The sequence below is a fragment of the Boleophthalmus pectinirostris genome, unplaced genomic scaffold (genome assembly GCF_026225935.1).
Source record: "Boleophthalmus pectinirostris isolate CB_2022bp ecotype Guang Dong unplaced genomic scaffold, ASM2622593v1 HiC_scaffold_1, whole genome shotgun sequence".
NCBI classification, from domain to species: domain Eukaryota; kingdom Metazoa; phylum Chordata; class Actinopteri; order Gobiiformes; family Gobiidae; genus Boleophthalmus; species Boleophthalmus pectinirostris.
The window spans coordinates 17,958,184-17,980,956 of NW_026570970.1; the positions used below are offsets into that span (position 1 = coordinate 17,958,184).

Sequence of the window (22,773 nt, forward strand, 5' to 3'; positions counted from 1 at the left end):
TTCAGATAATAGTTTATTCTAGTTAGACCTACTCAGACCAACAGCAGAACACAACCACATTTACAGGCCTACTGTGTGGGAACCTGGGAAACTGCTGGCTGCAATGCGTACAAACATTAGACTCTCAAATGAACGTATAGTATCTTATGTGAAAGGTAAAATACAACAAACAAATGTAATGAAAAAGAAAAGGCAAAAAGAAAAAAGTAAATTTGGGGGCAATAATGAGAACAAATATTAGTATTATTAACAAGCCGCCATTTGTAAAAATCTGGCGGTGTCTCTGCTGTTCCCTTGGTAACAGCAAACCCTTTGCCCTTTTCGCCTCCTGGCAATCATGTGGTCCGTACCACTGTGTGGCCAAAGGGGGGTGCGGGGAAGACTCCTCGAGCAGAGGGTCTGTTGGTACCAGAATATGCCTGCCTCGCCGTTTATACCATTCGTTTCTGTGTATAAAAGCATACAACACAAGTTTATTTGCAGACATTCTATTCGCAAAAAGAGGTAGAAACATGCGGAGTTTTGGGATACCCCTGCGTAGCATTAAACTCACTACAGTACAGTAAGCTGTCAAAAGCTTGTTGCTTAAATCGGTGCAGTGCATAAAGTGACGATGAGGAAGTAAGGCTACATAAAATCTTTCTAGTTTTATCTTAACAGAGGATATTTGCACAAGTACGCAGTCACTCGTCTGGGCTGACGTAAACTTCCCTGGATGATTCGTGATTGTTGAATCCTCTGCAGCCGTATATCCGTGATGATGAGGTAAGCAGGTGTGCTCCTTGCTAACACGGTGCTAATGCAGCTAATCTACTGTATGTCGCTTTTGACACACACTGTTAGCCCTGTGACTATAGCCCCCCATGTAAAGTGGACCATCTATATTGATATTTTTGGTGTTTAAGTCGCCATAGACGCTTGTACACTGTAAGACACGTATGCGCTGTTAGCGTTAGCTTGCGTCTACATTGACTTTTTTAGACTTGGCTACGGGTCAATTAGAGGGCTAAACTTTCAATTAAGATTGCCAATACAAGGCCAGGAAGCTGTGTCTTTTTTTCCATAATACGCCATGCTTTACACTGAGATTTAAGAATAGGTAAGTGTTGTATGCATCTATTTACATGCCTATAACCTTGTAAATAGGATGGTAATAGCAGCCATTGATCATTCGCAATAAATACCTTTAATAAAGGCGATGAGCTTAGACTGCGTTCATCTGGTTCATTTGAGTATTTTGACTAGGGTGCCTTTATTGCACAATCACTACATGTAAATTGGGGCTAAACTTGAGTTATACCAGGACTAGAATACGACCAAACGAAATCTATATTAAGGCTCAAACTGGGCCCAAACAAGTTTGAAGTATGAACGCACCCATATAATAGTCTTATTGTAGTCACTACTAATAATAAGATAAATCAAAATCATTGACTAAACAATTCACAAAGTTGTGGGGTAAAACAGACTAAGCCTACACATTGGCTTAGTTCTGACAACGTTTGACTAAACAGGAACAAAGCCTTGCCTTAACATAACCCCACATAAACCATGAATCTTCTCACTATTGCTTCCTATAACTGAGCAAGCTGTTTTGCAAAGAACATGACTTCCTTATTTTCTATTGGCTCTCTGCAGACTGGGTGGGACTTCCCAGAGGCCGGCACCAGGCAGGAAGGGGGTGGCTGGAAATGTTCAGCCAGTTGCACAGCCGTGTTGTTTTTAGAAGAATCTTTGATGACCAGATCCCAGGAGAGATAGTAGAGTAATAGTTACTAAGTACTTACTATGTCTAAGCTTAAAATCTAGTTTAAACTTACAAATTTAGACTCATTAGTTCTTGTTTTGTTCCAGAAGTTCTTTAGTTCAGCACTAAGTAAGAGAGGTAGGTTTTTCTGCTCCGCTTCCTGACTTGCGCCTGAAGGAATTTGCTCCAGAATGTTGTGGGAAACCACGTTGTAAGTGTACTACAATAGGGACCTGTGTTGATGGCTGTAGTTACTGAAATTTGTGTCATCTGAGCCACTGTTAGTAAAGAGCCTATAAATTGTTAGTCCCATTGTAACATGCAGATTTGTCTGGCTCACAATCCAACCGTCTTTTCTGCCTAATCATCAACTTCCTGAGCATTTATACGGTCCACTTTCTGCCTGGATCTAAACAACACTTCCCTATTTATTTTTGGTTGACACAAGCCTTTTGAATTTTGCTCTTTACTTTTTGCTTCCTTATTTTTGAAACTGTTTATAGTAGTTTTAATGTCTTTGTTAAATGTGAAGTGTTTTAGTAGTTACTTGTATTTTGTGATATTGGTCTTTCAAATATTTCCTTTTTTTTTTTGTTTTTTTGTTTTTTTCTCCAATTTCCAGATCATCAAGTGCCTTAGAGAAGAGGATAACCCTGACTTGAAGTGACAACTTCCCAAACTACAGACCCAGGCTCCATACTTTCCGTATATCTAAAACCAAAGGTTTACACCAAAATTGGATTCACTTTTTTCTTCTTAAAGCACTACAAGTATGGACCAAATCTCTTATGGATTATTAACCTAAAAGGTCGTTTGGCAACTCTTTTCTCAGCCAATGGAAGACTCATCAAGTCATTTCAAAGTAGACCTCTGTGCATAAGCAGATTTGGGTCTCAAAAGACATAATAAAGTGCTTTATCTGTTAATTACCTGTTGATTTACTACACTAAATTCAAAGCTTCTGAATATGGCATTGAGTATTTCTTCAATAAGAGACACAAAATGGCTGACTCTGGAAGTGTGTCGGCAGTTTCAGCGCGGAAATTGTTCACGTAGTGATGAGGAATGCAAATTTGCTCACCCACCAAAGAGCTGCCAGGTCGAGAATGGGAGAGTAATTGCCTGCTTTGACTCACTTAAGGTAATAGATTGCCTACTGCTGTTTGACATTGTGATTATAAAAACTTTCTTTTGCTGATGATCATGATTCACTTGTGGCCTTTAAATGATTAGCAGTGGCTTACTGTGAATGGAGTACAATGAAACACGTAAATATAAAAACTCACTGTGCTGTAAAGGACTCCCTTTGACATTTGTCTAATGGGAGTAAAAGAAATCTGACATCCAATTGGATTACAACCTCCTCTATTTGCTCACTAGCTCTGTGTGAGGCCTGAGCAGTCCTAATCCACTCTCACACATTCAAAAGTACCACACAATACAGCTTTGCCCCCAGGATTACACCCATGTTGAGTCACCGTCTTCTGTGTATGGACAGTTTGACACAGCTTGCCTAGAAACTTTTGCACATTTGCATTATTAGTTTCTTTCATAAAAAAAACAAAAAATCATTAATGGTGATGGGAGGATATTTTATTTTACAATTTATCAAAAGCTGAAATGTGCCTGTAAAGGGCTTGGTGGAGGTTCAAGTGCTGGACATAAAATGAGTGAACTGTATAAAAGTGTAGAAGTATCACACCATTGTTAAAAGATTACACTGCATGTTTCTGTTCCTTGTATTTTTTAGCTCTTAAATTAGTTTAGATTTTATTATTATCATTATTATTATACACTACATAATATTTAATTTGCATATCTTCAAAACATTTGGTCATAATTACTTTTCTATTTTACCATTTCAGTGTAGTTTATGTTAGGTAAGAAGGTACTACACACAGAGCTGTAGTTTTCCTTTATGTCAGTTGTGTAGCGTCTACAGACTTCTGCATGTTTGTATGTCATGACCTCACATGACTCATGGTGGAACAGAAGTAACTCATATGCCCCAACTTCCCACTGCTCTGTATCTTACTATTTAAGCAATAACATGTAGATTATTATTGTTACATTTTGAAACAGGTATATTGACTTTCAATTAAAGTATTCTGCAGTAATATCATCGCAACAATCTACAAATGTTCAGTTATATGTTTTATAACTTGAAAAATGGCTTTGTATTTTTTATATATATGTATAACCCGTGTTGTGGAGTTTAGAAAAAATCTGGGCTGTGGGTAGAGATAGGAGTAGATGAAAACAGAAATTTTCTAAGCACTTGAGCCTCAAATGCAAAATTACTGAAATATGCATTAATACATCATAAAATGTCCACTTTAATATTATTGCCCATTCACATTTGTGCAATACTTGAATCTCAACCAAGACATTTACAAGCAAATTTCTAATACACTGCAAAAAATATGAACTTATTATCTTTATTGTAAGAATTGTCTATTTTGTGTGTCCACATGAAAAATAGGGTACAGGTACCTGACAAAAGCTAACCTCTGGATTGTGTGGTGCAGGGTCGATGTTCACGGGAAAACTGCAAGTACCTTCACCCACCTTCACACCTGAAGACTCAGCTGGAGATCAACGGGCGCAACAACCTGATCCAGCAGAAGACGGCAGCAGCCATGCTCACACACCAGATGCAGCTCATGATCCCCAGCTCTGGTCTGCAGCCACTGGTGAGATGTGAACACACCTCAGTACCTTTGTTTCTCCTGCATTACAATAATGGCACAGTGGCATGTTTTTATATGCACTCTTGTCTCACAGGGACTGGCCTCAAATGCAGGGCTTGGTTATGGCACTTACATGAGTCCCCTGGCCCACAGTATGAACCTGCTTCCTACAGAGATGCTTCCGAGCACTTCCGTTGTTCTTCCAGGGAGTTCAGCTGTGACAGTGCCCAATTCCTCTTCCTCCTCCTCTTCCCCCTCACAGAAGCTGCAGCGCACTGACAAACTAGAGGTAGGCCTATTAGTCAAGATTTGAACATCACCGTTACTTTTAATACATGCATTTTGCTGCTTTTCTGTGCATTCAATATTTGATTCAGGTGTGCCGTGAGTTCCAACGAGGGAACTGTGCAAGAGGAGAGACAGATTGCCGATTTGCTCACCCCAGCGACAGTCCAGTGATTGACACCAATGATAACACAGTAACTGTTTGCATGGACTACGTCAAGAGCCGCTGCTCCAGAGAGAAGTGCAAATATTTTCACCCGCCCGCACACTTGCTCGCTAAAATCAAGTCCAACCAACAAGTCACTCAAACCGCCATTGCAGCACAGACTGCTGCTGCGGCTATGGTAATGTTTTTTTAGATTTTTACTTTTGAACTTTTCCTTAAAAATATAACTCGACTATGGGAGCCATAATTATTTAGTATTCAGTTCCATTTTTGTGGATAATATTGTTCTTTGTCTTACAGATGTGTATGTTTGTGTTATTCTTTACAGTTACCATTTTGAAGTACATATTCTGATACATTTTATCTTATTTAAACCATGACTAGAATCTGCTCCTGTAATAGTTAACTGGAAAAATACTTTAAATGCGCAATAATAGTGTAGTCATGCAGTACCACAAAGAGTTGATATACAAACTAATATACTAACTGTAGGTAGTCAGTGTGGGCTTATTGTGTTATCTGCATGCTTGTTGTGTTTTACGTGGTACATTATTTAGTTCTGTTTTTCCCCTCACCTGTCCACATGCTGTCTCCCATGATGCACCTCTGCTTGCTGTTACCTGTATGTTACATGCTTCAAACCCATTGGCCCACCGTCATCTTGTGCTCTCTGCCTGCTATTAAAAGACTCAGTCGACTGCCAAAGCACTGAAGCGACCCCTCGAAGCAACATTAGACCTGGTATATTGACCTTTTGCTTTGCATGTACTTTATTATTGTTCTATAACAAGTTTTGTCATTGTGATTTACAGCGCCATCAAGCTAATACCTCAGTTTTAAATTGCTTGATTTTAAACTTTTGGAATGGGAAAATGATCGCTTACTATGATTAGTAGTTGTAGTGTTTTCCAGTATACATATGTCTAACATACTATTTGCTATTGTCTAGACTGCTTTATCACACAGTCCTATTACACTGCAGCAGTAGAACAGTCAAGTGATTTTCATGGCCACTGTTGTTGTTTTCTAGGGGTTTCCTAACAGCACCCTGCAGCCCATAACAAAGAGACAAGCTCTGGAAAAGAGCAGTTGGGCCAGCTCCCTCTTCAATCCCAGTCTTTTGCATTACCAGCAGGCGCTGACCAATGCACAACTGCAGCAACCCTCAGCTGCTTTCTACCCCACAGGTAAAACACCAGGCTTTCACCTAAGGTCTCCAATGCACAGATTTCATTGTCTGTATTTTTACTCTCAGGTTCAGTCTTCTGCATGTCTCCAGCCACAAACATGGGTAAGCAATTTTATCATTAAAACAACAAAACTGTTAAATTTGATGATTTAGTAACTTTTTATCTTAAATCTCTGAAATTCCCTTCACAGTTATGCCTTGTTGTATTTCAGATTGTTTTATTTAGAGAGTTCTTGGAGCCTCAAATGCTAAACACATTTCTAATGTTACATAGTAGCAGCCCTCTATGTGCTTTCCTGCTGTCTCGCTTTGCTGTGTGATCTCATGCCATCTGCTGGTCTAACCCAATGATGGTTGGCTGCTAGTGTTGTTTTGTATTTGCCTGGCCAAAACAAGGCAAAAACATGGCTCTGGTTACCATAACCCTCCACCTATACCTTTTCATTGCTTTCATGGTTCCCTTCCTGAACTAGTCCCCATGATGTACAGTACTGCGCCTGCTACTGTCTCTGCAGCAACTACTCCCGCAACCAGTGTCCCATACGCAGCAACAGCACCCGCCAATCAGGTTTGCTCCTTTTTAAAGCTTTCTGTTATAGACTCAAGAAATGCTTTGTCTCTAATTCAGGGGAGTTGCTCTGTCAGCTCAGCATTGCCCGTCTGTCTTTGTCTGTTAGGCTGTGTGTTGTAGATGTTTAGTACTGAGCTGTATCTCATCACTTATAGAGAGCACTTTTTAAAGTCTGCATATAATTGTTGCACATACTATGGTTCTTGTGGCATGCTTTGCTTTGTGTGTGGCTCATGCAATCAAATGTTCTTCCAAAGCAAAATGTGAGAAACATACAATGTACACCATGAATCTCCTCTACTCCATGTTTAACTTAAGATACAAGCAATTTTTGTAATCACTAAGTGCTTTTTTTCTCCTGGACAGATCATCCTCAAGTAACCCCCAGAAATGGATATGAGTGCCATGTTGCATCAATGGAACTTCCCAAACAGCAGCTTTGTAAATACAGCCTAATTTCCACACACAGTCAACTGCAAGCAGCATGACACCTTATCTTTGATATTATCTTATGTTAGTTTAGGTTAAAATGAATATAGTAAACCACACCCCATAAACAACAATATCATAAAGATGTCTATCAAGCTAATAAAAGTAAAGTTTAAGTCAAACCAAGATAAGCTTAAAACCAATAGATTCAAATAGAGCAAACAAATGTGTTGTTGAATGTAAGTTGTAAAGTAACATTTATAGGTTAAGTGTCTATAACATTTTCAAGATGATTCATTAGTTTTAACCAAGCACTTCTTGAAACTAAACTCCAACGCTAGAGTATAGTTTGTCTGAACACCAAGTCCTTAAAATTTTAGTAAAGGAACAGAGCTCCCTCTTTTGGTGTGCCTTTGTACTGCAGATACAGAGAAAATAGATGTTGGGGTGAAGAATTGCTGCAAGTCGGCAATAGTTGATACATTTGAGTGTGTGTGTGTGTGTGTGTGCGCACAGAATATTCACATCTTTATCAGACACAAGCAATGTGATTGTAAAGGAGTGTGGTGTTACTGCTGGTGTTAAAGTCTTATAGTGGAACAAGCACTGGCCCGCACTATATTGTCTGAATAGTACAAGTGCCTAAGAACTGTGCATATGTGGCATACTATTAATCCAACTGTACTTTAAGAGAGATGTGATTTGCAGTGCCATGTCATTGCATCAATATTTGTGAATAGAGATAGTTCACTGTTTGTTTTTTAGTCAATTTTATTATGGCAGGTTTTATTTATGTATGTACTGTATAATGTTCAGCATACAGTCATCCCTTGTTCTTAGTCAGAGTAAACTGTATATCAATTTAAAACAAGATTTATCCTTTATCGTTGAGAGAATGGACATTTTTTATGTTGACATGTTCATTAGAAGACAGACATTTGATGTTTTTTAGATTATACTCAGTTGGTTAAATGTATAAAGTAGGTTACACAGTTTTATTACATATACTAATAGAAAATATGTACAGTAACCGAGACAATCTGCAGAGAGTTTGTGCTTGTTCAAGTTTAATCTTGATGTAACACTTGACTACCTTGCCTACATGAACTTTCAACACTTTACAAATTAAATACTATATGTTGAATGTAATTTATTAAGGTTAGGTCTACTTAAAGAGCCTCAAAGGTTCATGTGATATGTTCTTTCATTGAAAAAGCTTTCTTTGCCATGAGCAGTGACTTAATGACAGATGATTGAAAAAAAAAATGGATCTGTTACTGCCTTGACAGGAAAACAAGTCAATTTTAATGGTGTCTTTTTTGTTGATCAGTTAAAGTAAGCAGATAGGTTAGATAATTCACTTTGCCCATGTTCAAATACTAGAGTAAAATGTGATGTTTGTGGTGTGGGTTGACTCCCAAACAGTAATTGGCTAGTTTCCCCCAACAAAATTGATATTTCATTTTTATAATATTATGGTCAAAATAGACAGTTGTGAATGCAGCATAACTTGATATCAAATGTTTTGTTGTTGAGGTTGTACCAGTTCATTCCAAAAGCATTGGATACTCTTGCACACTAAAGTTACTGGTGATTTTGTTCAAGAGGGCTATGAGAAAGAATGTTGTATTTGCCTGATAGATGGAAGCATTTCTCTTAAGCACTTTCTAAAGAATGCTTTTGTGGTGTTTGCCTTACATTTCCCACCTGTTGCTATTTTCATTTTCCCCACTTGTTTGGAATGTTAAAAATAATAAATTCATTTCACAATTATGGTCCTTGGAGTCTTTATTATAACTTGTATTTTATATGAATAAGACAAGACACAATTCTAACAAGACAAAATGTGAGATTGGGTCCAACAAAACAAGAGGAGACTTTGACTCTGTGCATCAATTGATAATTTAGGCCAGGGGTCTCCAACCTGTAGCTCGGGAGCTACCAGTAACTCTCCACCCCCTTCCAAGTAGCTCGCCCAGGGATTTCTTAATTCTATGTATTGTTGATAATAAGTCAAATTTGATTAATTACTGATGAATTAATTCTAAATATATCATTTTGATGCCTAACTTGGTGCACCGATAAATGGGTAATGGTTTGTGTTTTATAAACATCTAACTGTTCCTCATCTAAAGCTTGCCGTGACTATATTTACTCTTATATTTCTTTGTGACTGCTAAAATTGGTAACTCTCTGGCATTTTTGTAGGTTAAAAATGGTTGGAGACCCCTGATTAGACTATGCAACAGAATTTCTGATTTATTTACATATTAGGCCTACATTATTGCTGTCATTATACCATTGCTTTTTAATCAAACATGCAGTTAACCAGCACCTTTGTTAGTGCCGAATCTAAAAGGAAAAATGTCTACTCATTCTACACATGTGAACAACCTTGTGGTCCTAGTGCATTATGCAGGTTGTAGCCTGTGTGCAAGTAAACTTACAAAATTTGGCAACCAAATTGGCAACGTTACCATAGCAACAGCATCCGGTGCATATTCGTGCTGAACACAGAGCGAAGCCGCGCTCTGATTGGACTACTGCTCTTTGGGTGTCACTGGGGCAACCAAATGATGGGAATTTTAACACATGAGCGGAAACGGTGAATTTGACTGGCTGTCGGAGAGCGCCTTCCATTCAAGCTCAGGCGAGTTTTGGACGAGGGCGGAAGCGGCTATTGGGCCGCTCGCACATCTATCTGACGAAAGGAGGATCCGCGTTTTGGAGGTACGGGAGCCGAGTGGGGGCCGGCTGGTTTCGCAGTATCAGCCGTGTGTCTCCACCCGAGAGTATGGCGACTTGGATTGCACTGGAGAGTGAGGCAGGAGCAGAGACACGGCAGAGATGGTGATGGCGAAACAAAGAGACGCAAGTTCTCCGGACAAGTGTGTTACTAGTTTGCTTAGGAGCTGTTTTCACGCGGCGGCCTTCAGTTCCACGTCGCGCTCGTAGCCCGTTCTGGTGGCCATCCCAGCGTCTGTCCTCGATGGAGCAAGTTTGTTTTTTTTCCTCGTGCACATAGAAGGGTGAGCTAAGCAGATGAAAGCCTACATCCTCAACGTTGAGCCATATTTGAACAGCTCGCCGTGCACGTTTGGGACAGTCGCGGTCCTCCTGGTGTCCGTGTAGCTGTCAGTGTGTGGCCTGCATGGGGGAATTTCTACAATGAAATCCATCTTGGGGCAGCGACTCTTTGTGCTCTGCCATTGCTGATCAGCGGCAAGCAACACCGTTATTTTCAAGCTGTTCAAAATGGGATGCCAGTGGTGAATGTAAAACGAGCATTTGGGGTTTCTTTCAATGACGCGTGGAGATTGATGAAACCGCACGACGTATATTTGATCCACAATGCGCGAGTATAAAGTGGTGGTCCTGGGCAGCGGTGGGGTCGGAAAATCCGCCCTCACTGTGCAGTTTGTTACCGGGACGTTCATTGAGAAGTACGACCCCACTATAGAGGATTTTTACCGCAAGGAGATCGAGGTGGACTCGTCTCCCTCGGTCCTGGAGATCCTGGACACCGCCGGCACCGAGCAGTTCGCCTCCATGCGGGACTTATACATCAAAAACGGACAGGGGTTCATACTGGTCTACAGCCTGGTCAACCAGCAGAGCTTTCAGGACATAAAGCCCATGCGAGACCAGATCATAAGAGTCAAAAGGTTAGTCAAACAAAACAACAGTCATTCATTCAGACAACAGATTTGCACACAGCAGGCTGTCCTCTGGGGCCCTGCAGTCTGAGGACGAGCCTTGGCCTGATCTAACTGTCTCAGTGGAGAGGGTGTGCATCTCAGTGCATACTATACTGTAATAATACTATAATAATATACTGTATTACTGTCTTTAGTCTAACAATGCACTGACTATGGCTGAATCCTGCTGTTATTCTCAATGTCACTGCAGTGACAAATGCAAACCTCATGCAGGCAACAGCAAAGACTCGCAAATGGTGACCCACATCACCCACCATCCACATCCCCCTAATCTATAGGCTTGTAAAGTGTCTGCTGTCTGACAAACTGCTGTTCTGTCCTCATGATTGCTGCAACCTGAGTGAAAGAAGCTGGGGATACCCAGGGCCAGTGCTCTGCAGAGGCACAGCTCAGTGCATCACTGTACACTGAGGGGGATCACACACGCCTGAGACCAGCCTCTGCATAAGAGGAGCCATGTTTTAATTAACACAGTGTTACAATCCAGTAGATTTCAGCGTGAGATGAGTCTGTGTTGGCTGCAGTTAGCCAGACACATGAAGTCACATGATCAGATTGATACATGGCAGAGGTTAGCTCAGGCTCTCATGCGTCATGTTTTGGGTGTTCCTTTGCTCTCAGCCAATCAGCTGGGTGCTCACAAAACACACTTAAAATTTGAGTTTTATTTTTCAATAATCTCACACTAAAGGATAAGTCAGGTCACAAGCAATCATTAAAGATATACTTTTACCAGAGCAACATGATTTCTTCTAAATTATTGAGTAGAGTAACATTTCCATAAACGTGTGTTTGTGCGTGTGAAAGAATGGGGTCAGAATCAACATGTTTCCCCATCTGAGCTGAGAGGCTGTGTTTATTGGCCTACTGTATGTAAATTCCTCATGCTCTCACAGCAGACTTCACACTCCATACGGATGAGGCTATTGTTTAGTGTCACCCATGCAATTTATAAATAACACGCTTATCTTTCTCCTCTAGGAAATATAATCAAATTCGTACTTAATACACATAGTATTTGCAACACAATACTGCCATAAACATGTAGTGCTCAGTAAAACAGTAGTTTTATAATCTCCTGGGTCAAGTCCTTGTTCACACAACCATCTCCCAAATAATGTCCTGTCTGCCATAGTGGCACAGTCCCAAACAATTATGGATCCCTCATTTTGCTACCATATGAACTAATCAATCCAATCATTAATAATAAAAAAATATATAAAACAATTGTTTATCCAATACAAGATTCTGATATATTTCAAAATGTTTGGCTACAGCAACACAGCAAATCCCATAGGGCAGAGACTACCATTCTAATCTCTGCCCTTTTCCACCCATCAGCCATTCATTTTTTCAGGTGGGTTAGTTGTCTTGCTCAATGACACCATTATTGTACTGTATTTGTCTGCATTTGAAACATTCTTGAATGCCTTGGGGCAACCTGTCAGGAGCAGTGAGCTACCATAGTGCACTGCCAGGGGAGGCATCTCTAGATCTTGAGCTAGCCATGGTGAGGACAACCTCAGCTGGAGGATTTTGCCTTTTGTGCATGTTTTAGGTTGATGAGTGAAACTGGAGTGCCTGGAGAAAACCCACCCAGTCAAGGGAAGATGAAATCCACTCAGAAAGGCTCCTGTCCGGTTTGGGAATGTAACCCCCCAAGTCACGTTGCCCTGAGTGGTAGCACCGTGTGTCCACAATATTTGGCAATGGCACCTTTTGAACAAGGATCTTCTGTTGTCAAAACATATTTTCACTCAGTATTGTGTCAGTGATGGAATACCATTGACCTGTCAGGAGCATATCCTTGTCCAGGTGGGTCAGAGAGGCTGCTGTGTATTGGTCTCAGTCTAAACCCTGTCACTCTCCATCACACAGTGCAGTGAGTGGCAGAGGCAGACTTCTGGTGCATGATTACACCCTTGTCCACTGGGGACCTCATCACCCACACGTCTCAACTGTTCTGTTGGTAACTGTTCACATGGGAGATGATGATTTATGGCTAAAGGGCACTACTGCCACATTAGGTATTAATGTGAAATGTGGATTGCTATTGGTACTTGCAGGTTTTTGAAGATACACAATGTAACTTTTCTGGTAGAGGGTGCGCCACCTGTTTGTCTACATGTTATTTCTTTGCCTGAAATGCACGGCCTTAAAAGCGGGCCAAGTTCCAGGTCAGATCTGGGAGACACAACCATTCGCACAGTAAGAATGCACGTTTTTGCTATTGTATACAAGCACAAGTTTATGTGCTTTCTCTTAAGTCTGTTTTGACATTATATTTTTGGGCAATAAAAACATCCACAATAAAATAAATGCCTTGATTTTGTACTGGTTTGAGGACAGTTCCTGATATAGATTTTGTTTCGTCCTGTTCTAGTCCTGGTTTAGTCCTGATCTTCTTCAGGTTTCATTACAGTTTAGTTTTGGTGTGGTACTCTATTGAATGTTCTGGCCACATCTTCTCTATCTTCACTACCACCAGACCCTGTGACCAAAAAGGGTCACTAGGTCCCCATAGTGCACAGTGAAATCTCTCGCCTCTATACACGCGTGCTTTAGCTGACGGTCCCATCCGACTGGCTCAGAAGGAAAATGTGGATCTCCAGGGAGCCCGGATGTTTCTCTATGATAGGCAGTTGTGCTTTCTGGGCAATTTCTTCAAAACACAGCGAATATGCATTTTTCAAACCAAGCATATTACCTTAACTCAACCACAATATACTTTTTACTTTTTATATTATTACACGGTACACCTCTATATGTTCACTGCATAATTAGCTTTTGATGTATATATTTTCTCTGGTTTTGAAGTCGCTGATGTTGCAGAATATAAAGTCTCTTTATGCTGCACAAAAATACGTGACCGTATGTTTGATAAAGTTAGACTGCTAATAAGCATATCATTGCTTTGTTCAGTAAGGACAACATACACAGGACAATAGGACTGAAACAATGGGATTAGTCACAACTAATGAACAAGTTTAGTAATCATATAATTATCATAAATATCCAGACCACAAAATATGTGCCATGTGCTGTCACAATGTAGGCTCAGTACATACAAATGACACAGGACATGTGTTTTTGATGTTAAAAAAAAACAAAAAACTTTGTCTGAATATATTTATTTATCATTTTAAAATCTCATATGTGCAATCCAATAACTAATCGATTAATCAAAGTAATAAATGTCAGATTATCGATTGGCAGAATAATCAGTAGTTGCAGCCCTACAGGATAGACATGTTTTAAGTGTTGGTTCATGATAACACAGTAGCAAGTCTGTGTTGAAATTCAACTCTGCTTTAAGCCAGTGCTTTAGGCCTCTTTTAGATGCTAATGTGCGGTATCCTTTTTAGAGCAGGGGACGGAAGAGAGTTCTGCTGTGTGGGACTTTTAAAGAAGTAAAAATGTTCTCAAGTTTGGAACTTAGTTGCCTTTCTAGCATATGCTGAGATGTGACGAAAGATATGAGAAAGTCATTGCATGCAGAAATCCCAGGCTAGATTAAGGGGAAAAAAAAGAAAAAAGGTGATGTTTGATCATAAGTAAACTACTTGTATTGCTCTGTATAAATCTACTTCTTCAGTGTACAGCTCGCTTGTGGATCTTCTGTTCAGACCTCAATATCTGTTTTATCATCTGTTGCAGGTTATATATTACTATAAACAGGTCAACATTTAAAACCCTTTTGCTTGTCCATTAAAAAATGTATTTTGGTAAAACTGCCCTCTATTGTTGCATTCATTGGGAGCGTATGCTTGTTTCAACACTGATGTTGCCATGGGAAGATCTTAGCTCCCCTCTTTAAGCGGCTGTCTTGTGTCAGAGGCCTATGAGCTGGTGTCATGCATTATAGATAAGTATGTCTGGGAGCGCTGGGATGGATGTGCTGTGCTTCAGTGGCACCAGTCTCATGGATGTGAGGATCTTCTGTGTACTAGACTTGTACTGCAGTGCTCACAATGTGCATCTAATATTGTTAAATCTATCGTTGTTCAAACTAGGTTTGCACTAAACCAGCTTTTTCAGTTCCGATAATTATTCCAGTACTATAGCTTTGACTCTCTGCCGATACCCAATAGGAACCAATACCAGTCCACAGACTGAAAACAGCATTTATTTCCTTTAAACAAAAATAAGCTGTTATGTTATTTATGTAGCTGTTATTTACCCCACCAGTAACTTTCTAGGCCAACTACATTTAATAAATATTCTTCTATTCGTCTTATTATATTGAAGGATATGTCAAACCAGGACATCAGATCCAGCAAACCTTTCAGTATCGGCGCTGATATCAGATACCAGTATTGGATCAGGCATCTAGTTTAAGCATTTTATTGGTTGTTTTAATCTCTCACCTGGAGTAGTGCCGGCAGCAAGAGGACCTATATTTAGCACTCACCTTGAATGCATTGTGTTGATTATGCTCATGCATTTTTATATGTGCAGCTCAAGTGAATGTAGGAATTCCTATCACCTCAGACTTCATCATTTATCATATATTTATCATTATCCTTTGTCTTATATTTATCAAATTGGTGCCCACATGTAACACAGAAACTACTTTAGGTGGTAGTAATACTCTATTGGGCATCTTTAAGAGCACTCAAGCTCAGTTTGTAAAATACTGTACTTGTTAAATTACCACAACTTTTCTCTAACCACAACTACTGCCTCCAAAAATGGCACACCCCCTAAATAAACATTGTGACTTCACTTAAAAGGCTATGACCGTCCATGTACCGGTTATTTCTTGAATACCATGTAATTGACTTAATAAATAATAATAATAATAATAATAATAATAATGGTGGAAGTGGAAGGTGGGTTTGGGTTAAATGCAGACCTTTACTGCAGGCTGACTAGCCCCATGCAGTTTCTCTTATGAAAGGTACCTTGGCACATTTGGCTACCACCACCATGCATTTGTTTAGTGCTTCTCTCATCTCTGTGTAAAATAAAGTAAGCTAAATTATGCTTCACTGATCTCTGTTGGTATTAGCATCCTGCATTTGATCCATTTCTTTATGTTGCTGGGGTAATCTGTCAGGAACAGAACCAGTGCAGTGCCCAGGGACCTAGAGTTCCACTTGGTCAGGTCTAAGTTAAAGATTTTTGTGTATTTAGGTTGAAGGAGAAGCCAGAGTTCCCAGAAGAAACCTACTGAGACACAGGGAGAACATGCCAACACATGATTTAACTTAGCAGCTTGTGATTACCTTGGTAGAGTCGTGTACATTGCTTTTTTGACTTTGCCTGTTCAACTCCCCAGTAAAAGATATATATATATATATATATTGCTACTAGAATATATGATAATACTAAGTGGTCACTTTCAGGTGCTGAGCTAGTCTTGGCTAGCAAAGTTTAAAGATGAATGTGCATTATTAATGCACCGATAAAAGTTGTCACTATTCTCAACATTTTACAGTTTTTTAAATGCATGCCCTGACCCTAGGAAACCCGCATCCATCTCTGTGTACCTGTTGCCATGGCAATTGGGATTTTTTTTTTCCCTTAACGTATGACCATCTCAATTTTATTTAAAAGGGGGAATTGATAGTGTTAAAGATGATAGATGTGTAGTTGAGTGCTATAAATGGTGACGTGTAAACTGGCTTTAAACAAAAAGATACTCACAATAAAATACATATTTACTGAACCTACGTGTCCCTGTTGAACCCTTCTTTAAAGTCCCATCCTGGTTCCTGGTTGGGGTGTTTTTGTCACGGCTGCACAGTGAGAAGGCCTGACTGCCCGCTTTCTCTGAGAACTTGTGTTTCAGCCTCCTCCACAGTGTCACAGAAGTAGATACATACTTTTCTTTCCATTCTGGCCCGCCGCCCACAGCAAGCCGTCTGCAATTTTCACCCTTCAAAACAGATGTTTCTGAAATTGCTCTTTTCAATGGGTTATAAAATGTCACACTTTATTTGCAGTCAAAACAGATACCTTTCATAGAAAAATACCCATTTTATTGCAAAAACATTCTTCAAGGTTCTTTCAAGGATGATTGCTTATTTAGCTTTACTAACATTTGACGTGATATCTTTGCATTTGTTTAGTTGGTATCTAATCCTGTATCTAATATTTAATTATATTTAATGGATTATTTATGGATTAATTATATTTAATATTTAATCTAATCTATGATGTGGATTTCCTGTAATGATCCTGTTATATTGTCTTCAGTTGTCATAAAAATATGTAGAACTTGCCCATTTGCAGTCTTTTCCATTTTTAGTCCATGAGTACTTGGAAGGCTTGTTGTAAAGTGTGTAAACGCCAAATTGTAAATCTTGCGTTTTATCCATAAGCAGGGGAACAACACACTCACTCACAATGACTACAATGACTTGCATTTGTATTGTGCTTTAAAGCTCGACAAAGCTCTCAAGTGCTTACCTACACTTATGTCATTACACAGTCACTCGATACCACAGCTGCCCTGGGGTACACTGACAGAAGTGGCCATCACAAATCGCAAATGTAAAACATATTTATTAGTCTCTTTTATTACCCCTAACGCTTTTAACCCTATGTCCTGCCAATCATTATATCATCTTTTCACTGTTTTTCCTCATGACCGCCTGTATATAGCTGAGATATATTTGTATAACTATATATCTCTATTTTATTTTTACTTGTACATATACATATACATTCATATGATTACCGTATGATGTATATATTTGATAACAATCTCTTGCTATTTTTGCTACTTATTTATTAGAATTTATTATTACCATTTATATTTTTACTTTTGTTATTATAATATTTTGCAATGTGTGAGCTACTGTGTCCAAATAATTCCCCTTGTGGATCAGTAAAGTTTGTTTAAAGGTGCAACTTCTCTGGTAGTTTGTCACCTGCTTGTTTCTATGGATATGACATTGCTCTGCCTGGAATGTTCCACACTATGACATTAAACAGCTCTATCCTACATTTATTCAATTACAGGAGGTTTTATAACTCAAAAATATGTCTGACTGTGAGCGAGTTCGCCTCTACACAGATCTGACGTGTATCTTAGGGCCTGTTTACATGAGAATGCTTGTGGGTAAAAATGACAAAATGTTTTATTGTAAGTGCCTTTCATTTAGACCATGATGGCAGTTTTGGGGCTTAAAAACGCAAAAATCTGAATCCACCCTCCAGAGTGGAAAAGTTTAATATACTCCTCCGTAGCGTTTTCGTCTACACTGCCCAAGATACAAAACTCTGGTCAGATCTGCTCACGTCGTGTACGCGTTTACATCACATACATCACCACCAAGCCGCCTGCATACCCAATCGAATTCCACACACTTTTGCATCACTGTATGCACGCAGATTTCCTCCTGAAAATGCTTGTCTAAACATGGAATAAAAAGTGAAGACGCAATGCCACGTTTGCGTCTTCTGTTCAGACCATCATCATATAAACGTAACCTTAGTCTGACTGGTCTCCATGAAGGTAGGAAGGCTTACTACTATACAGTGAAACATTCCAAGCAAAGCATTTGACTGACCCTCCACCAGAAAAGTTACACAATTTAAGTCTGATGTCTAAGTCTAACATATCTGTGTATGTGTTTGTAGGTATGAGAAGGTTCCTGTGATCCTGGTAGGGAACAAGGTGGACCTGGAAAGCGAGAGGGAGGTGTCTTCGAGCGAGGGTCAGGCGCTGGCGGAGGAGTGGGGCTGCCCGTTCATGGAAACCTCAGCCAAAAGCAAAACCATGGTGGACGAACTATTCGCTGAAATCGTGCGACAAATGGACTACGCCGCCCAACCAGACAAGGATGACCCCTGCTGCTCCTCCTGTAATATACAATAGCCTCTGGGCCTTTAGATAGTGGGCTGCAAACAGGAACTGACTGGCTCTTGCAGCAGCAGCGGCAGCAGTTGAGGAATATATTTGCAATTAGACATGCACACACACATGCAGATGCCAATTACAAGGAGGATGAATTCACGGTTGAACGCAAAGGATTTTAGGTCTTCAGAGCATAAAATCAAAAGTGACACCAAGATTAATGGCGTGAGCAGTGGACACGTTTTGAATGAGAAATGCCACAAAAGAAATTGAGTCTAAAGGAACATGCCCTCGCCTTATGTTGTTGTTTGTTGCCATTTTCAGTGCGGACATTTTTAGCAGTCATCACCATACTCACCATTACCATTTAGTGTCTTCTTCACTCTGCTATGGTTAATGGGGTTTTCCAAAGTACCTCGTTCATCACATCAGGCATTCAGTTGTAGAATCTTAAGCCAAAAACAACTTTAATGAGCTTCCCTTAATTTTAAACTAGACTTTCTGCGCTTTATCTTTTAAAGTTTTGCCAAGGTTGACGGTACGAGCACACATTAATAAACTGGAACATGGAGAAAAATATCATTTGAGTTTTTCAAAAGATAAATACTTAAAAAAAATTACATTATCGAATTCATGCTGATTTAATGCTAACAGAGTGAAACAGCCCTTGCCTTGAGGTTGTGGGTTTAATTCTTTTTGGGACAGCTAATAAAAGTTGTCTTAGTAGCACTATTAGGTTTTAATATTGCTTACAGTGCTTAAAGGGAGGGTTTGAAGAATTTGTTGTTCAAATTTCATTTTGAAAATGAACATAAAAGGATTTTTCTGATCTCAACACTCTAAGCTACCTAAACCCCAGGACCTGCAGCCAACCATTAGTCAGTGCTAGTGCAGCTTCTGAATTCTGATTCAGAGTTTTCATATGAGGCTTTGTGTCCATATACTGCGAATGAAAAAAGACTTGTATGTGTCCTCTACATGCAGGTTAAAGCAGGTTGGTTTCTTTTTTAAATGAGCACAGGCTGCATACCCTACCTTTAAGAAAAAAAAAATCACTCTGTTTGTATTGAATCAAGTTTTTTTTTTTCATAATAATCATCGTAATATTTTATTAATATATGCTTGACCTGAAAGCACCTTTTATTTTTCTATTCTAATCTGTCTAAACTTCAGAGAAAAGTATTTTGTTTTTGATGTTTTTTGGTGCATATCGTGAGACGTTTGTTTTGAAAACCAGACAGCAGATTGTTGATTGGAATCTAGTTCATTCAGATGGTACAAAACCATCTTCAGTGTTTGAATCTCTTACCTAGCATTATCTGTTCCTACTGAGGAATGGGAAACTGTACACGTGAAGATGCCAACGTTTGTCACATTTATGTATTTTTTTTAAATCTGTTTTTTATCCTTCAAAATACAGGCACATGTCTATAAATTAGAATATTGTGGAATAGTTCATTTTTACTATTGTTTGTATGAGATAAATCCAGATTTGTTAAAAAAAAGTAGTTTAAAAGTAGTAAACTGCATTTCTTTAAGTCAAATACCTAAATATATTACGTTCAGTGTTTTCTTTTTCTTATGGCCTTTAACATGAAGTATAGTAATGCCAGTTTTCCATATAAAATCACCACAGTTAATAAGATAAATGCTTGAAACACATAACTTTTTTACTTATTAAATTAAAATAATAATTATATCTATTCAAGAGCAAGAGATAATTTAAATTTATCGACGTGTGCCTGTGAATGGGGCAGCCTTCGCCATAGCCATCTTTTATGTGCCCAGAGTATTTTAGCAACAACTACTAGAACTGACTCCAGCATTGATCTAAAGAATATAAAGTAGTGTAAATATTTTGTACTGCAAAGTGCCAGCTCCTGTGGAAAACCCTGACTGGACTGAGTTGATGGTCGACTCTATGCATGGCTAAACTAAAGGACTTCTATGGTTCGAGATGATTCTGGGCAAAGCTAACATTTTGGATCTGGACACTGTCGACTGTATATCTAGTATGTTGCCCCAGGATACCAATTCGTCTCCCGGGTGACCATATTCATTGTTGATTTTCTATTTTTTTAATGTGACCATTTATTTCCTCTCTGGATGGCGACACTGTTACATTTGACACCGAAAACAATAAAAGTGCGTTCAACACGGAGCTCAGTTTTATCATTTCATCACACATACAGGTGTAAACATAAAATATACAATCTTCCTTCATGGGTTGATATTTGTGGGGAGACAGTTAGTCACAATAACAAAGTTTGAAATGCGATATACTGTATTGGTGACATTAATATAGACGACAAAAGAGAAATTGATTGAAACTGATTTATGCCACTGACTCAATAAACCCAAGAGCAGATTTATACCACAAAAACTATTCTAAATCTACAATATTGTTAAAAAAACACAAGCTGCAACAAATAAATAGCCGAATGAAACACACAGAAGTAACAGAAGTTATTCATTCAAACTTTTATAGCTCAAATCTTTTCGTATTGCTGAGAAGTTACCAAAAAATGTGTAATCGTGCAAAAGAAAATGTACACACAACAAATACTGAGCTCAGAAATATATTCCTACTATCATATATTGAATGATAAATTGGTATAGTAATTATAGAGATAGGGCTTGCAACAGCAGCGTGTTTGTCCACTTATCCAAAGGTTGATGGTTCAAATCCCGTTCTTGACAAAAACATCATTGGCTAAGTGGTCAGATCCCACAGGTTGGAGGTGTGATTCCAGCTCCCACGGATGAATGCTGTTGTTGTGTCCTTGCCCGAGATACTTAAACTACCTCGCCCCCATTGTCTGCATGTGTGAGTGTGTGTGTGAATATTTGAGTGGTTCCTTGATGTAAAGCGGTATGAGAAACTTGAGGGTGGAAAAGCGCTATATAAAAGTGTGGACGTTTATCTTCAACAGTCTACTACTGTGTAAACAAGTGGGTGGTGGAACAGTTTTTCGCAGTTGCAAAGTGGATGGTGTAAGACGGACGTATTTTACAAATGCATCAGTCATATTGTGGAGTTCTCTTAGACCTTTGCTTGGCAGAGAGAATGGATTTCACTTAACTAAAACAAAAAAGTTGTTTGTTTTGCTTTGTTTCACAGTCAGAAAAATGCTGATTTTTACAAAGGCATGAAAATGTCTGCAAATTATTGATAGTTTTTGAGATTTTGTTAACACAGAAGAAGAAGAAAAGCCGGTGTTCCACTTTATCAAAGGTGCATTATGTAACTTTTCTGGTGCTTTTCTCTATGATGTTGTTGCTTTGTCTGAAATATTTCACAGTATTGTGTTGTTAAACCTTTCTATCTTCATGGAGATCAAAGTTTTCTTAATATAAGCCCTGTTCTGAACATATATGATCATAAAAACATCTCTCTGTGTCCAATAGGTCATCCCTGTTTTTAATTGGTGGGCATGCCTCGTCCAGTGAGTCATTCAATGCCTTATGCCACACCCAAGTACCAACATCCATTTAAACCAGTTTGGGAGCTTCATATTAAGTTATGCACCTGATCTGGTCTTGTAAATGTTTGTCCCATTATTAGCACTGATCAGATCTGTGGAGAAGCAGCAAAGTCAGAATGCCTGTTTGAGCTATAAAACCATGTGTAATGAAATAATGTAAGGTAGCTCTGTTTAATATACTGTGGAACATTCCAGGCAAAGCAATGACATATCCACAGAAACAAGCAGGTGATGGACCTCCAACCAAAAGGTTACATAGTGCAGATGAATTTTTAACATTTTAGAAACTTAATATGCTTGCATTATCTTTCAGTGAAGTGCCATATCTTAAAAAAATATTAGAAAATTCTCCACAGTGATAGTTTCTGAGGGAAGCACATGTCTCCACACCCCAATATTTGACTTTTACATGACAGCTTTTCTACTTTACTCTAAATAACATTGTCCCTCCATCTGTCCACTCTCCTTCACCACACATAAATACACACAAACACACAACACAACACACATATACTGACAGTTCATCAGATGTTTTGACACTGTTTGGCCTTTCTTAATCTGTCTCAAATCAGCCCCAAATAGAGAGAAGCTGTGTTGAAGACGAGGGTGACCTTGTGTCCACCTCTGAATGTTTGATGCTGGGCTCTCTGTCACTCTTCATCGCCTCAGAAAGGGAGCATGAGGT

General features: G+C 39.1%; 2 protein-coding genes across 7 annotated transcripts; both read left to right on the plus strand.

The window, feature by feature from the left end:
• The first annotated feature begins 496 nt into the window (after positions 1–496).
• Positions 497–8,852, plus strand: LOC110173116 (muscleblind-like protein 2a). Of its 6 annotated transcripts, XM_055149478.1 has the most exons (11): positions 515–765; positions 1,639–1,765; positions 1,855–1,885; positions 2,370–2,888; positions 4,276–4,440; positions 4,532–4,726; positions 4,815–5,066; positions 5,576–5,629; positions 5,919–6,075; positions 6,144–6,179; positions 7,015–8,852. In XM_055149478.1, the coding sequence occupies exons 4-11, from the start codon at positions 2,715–2,717 to the stop codon at positions 7,134–7,136; spliced, it is 1,155 nt and encodes a 384-aa protein (XP_055005453.1). In that variant the 5' UTR covers positions 515–765; positions 1,639–1,765; positions 1,855–1,885; positions 2,370–2,714; the 3' UTR covers positions 7,137–8,852. The 6 variants fall into 6 exon arrangements, with proteins under 6 accessions (XP_055005470.1, XP_055005464.1, XP_055005459.1 ...); XM_055149484.1 differs by lacking the exons at positions 1,639–1,765; positions 1,855–1,885 and adding an exon at positions 6,551–6,645 and having other exon boundaries at positions 509–765; XM_055149471.1 differs by having other exon boundaries at positions 1,639–1,958.
• Positions 8,853–9,834: 982 nt separating this feature from the next.
• LOC110173112 (ras-related protein Rap-2a) lies at positions 9,835–20,764 on the plus strand. Its single transcript, XM_020939089.2, has 2 exons — positions 9,835–10,742; positions 18,387–20,764. Exons 1-2 carry the CDS (start codon positions 10,429–10,431, stop codon positions 18,622–18,624), a joined length of 552 nt encoding a protein of 183 aa, XP_020794748.1. The 5' UTR covers positions 9,835–10,428; the 3' UTR covers positions 18,625–20,764.
• Positions 20,765–22,773: the final 2,009 nt, after the last annotated feature.

Excerpts from the sequence above, each read along its gene's own strand:
- LOC110173116 (XM_055149471.1), top strand. The coding sequence starts at position 2,715 with ATGGCATTGAGTATTTCTTCAATAAGAGACACAAAATGGCTGACTCTG. Across the intron at positions 4,441-4,531 it reads GCTCTGGTCTGCAGCCACTG|GGACTGGCCTCAAATGCAGG; the intron begins GTGAGATGTGAA and ends CTTGTCTCACAG. Across the intron at positions 4,727-4,814 it reads AGCGCACTGACAAACTAGAG|GTGTGCCGTGAGTTCCAACG; the intron begins GTAGGCCTATTA and ends TATTTGATTCAG.
- LOC110173112 (XM_020939089.2), top strand. The coding sequence starts at position 10,429 with ATGCGCGAGTATAAAGTGGTGGTCCTGGGCAGCGGTGGGGTCGGAAAA. Across the intron at positions 10,743-18,386 it reads CAGATCATAAGAGTCAAAAG|GTATGAGAAGGTTCCTGTGA; the intron begins GTTAGTCAAACA and ends ATGTGTTTGTAG.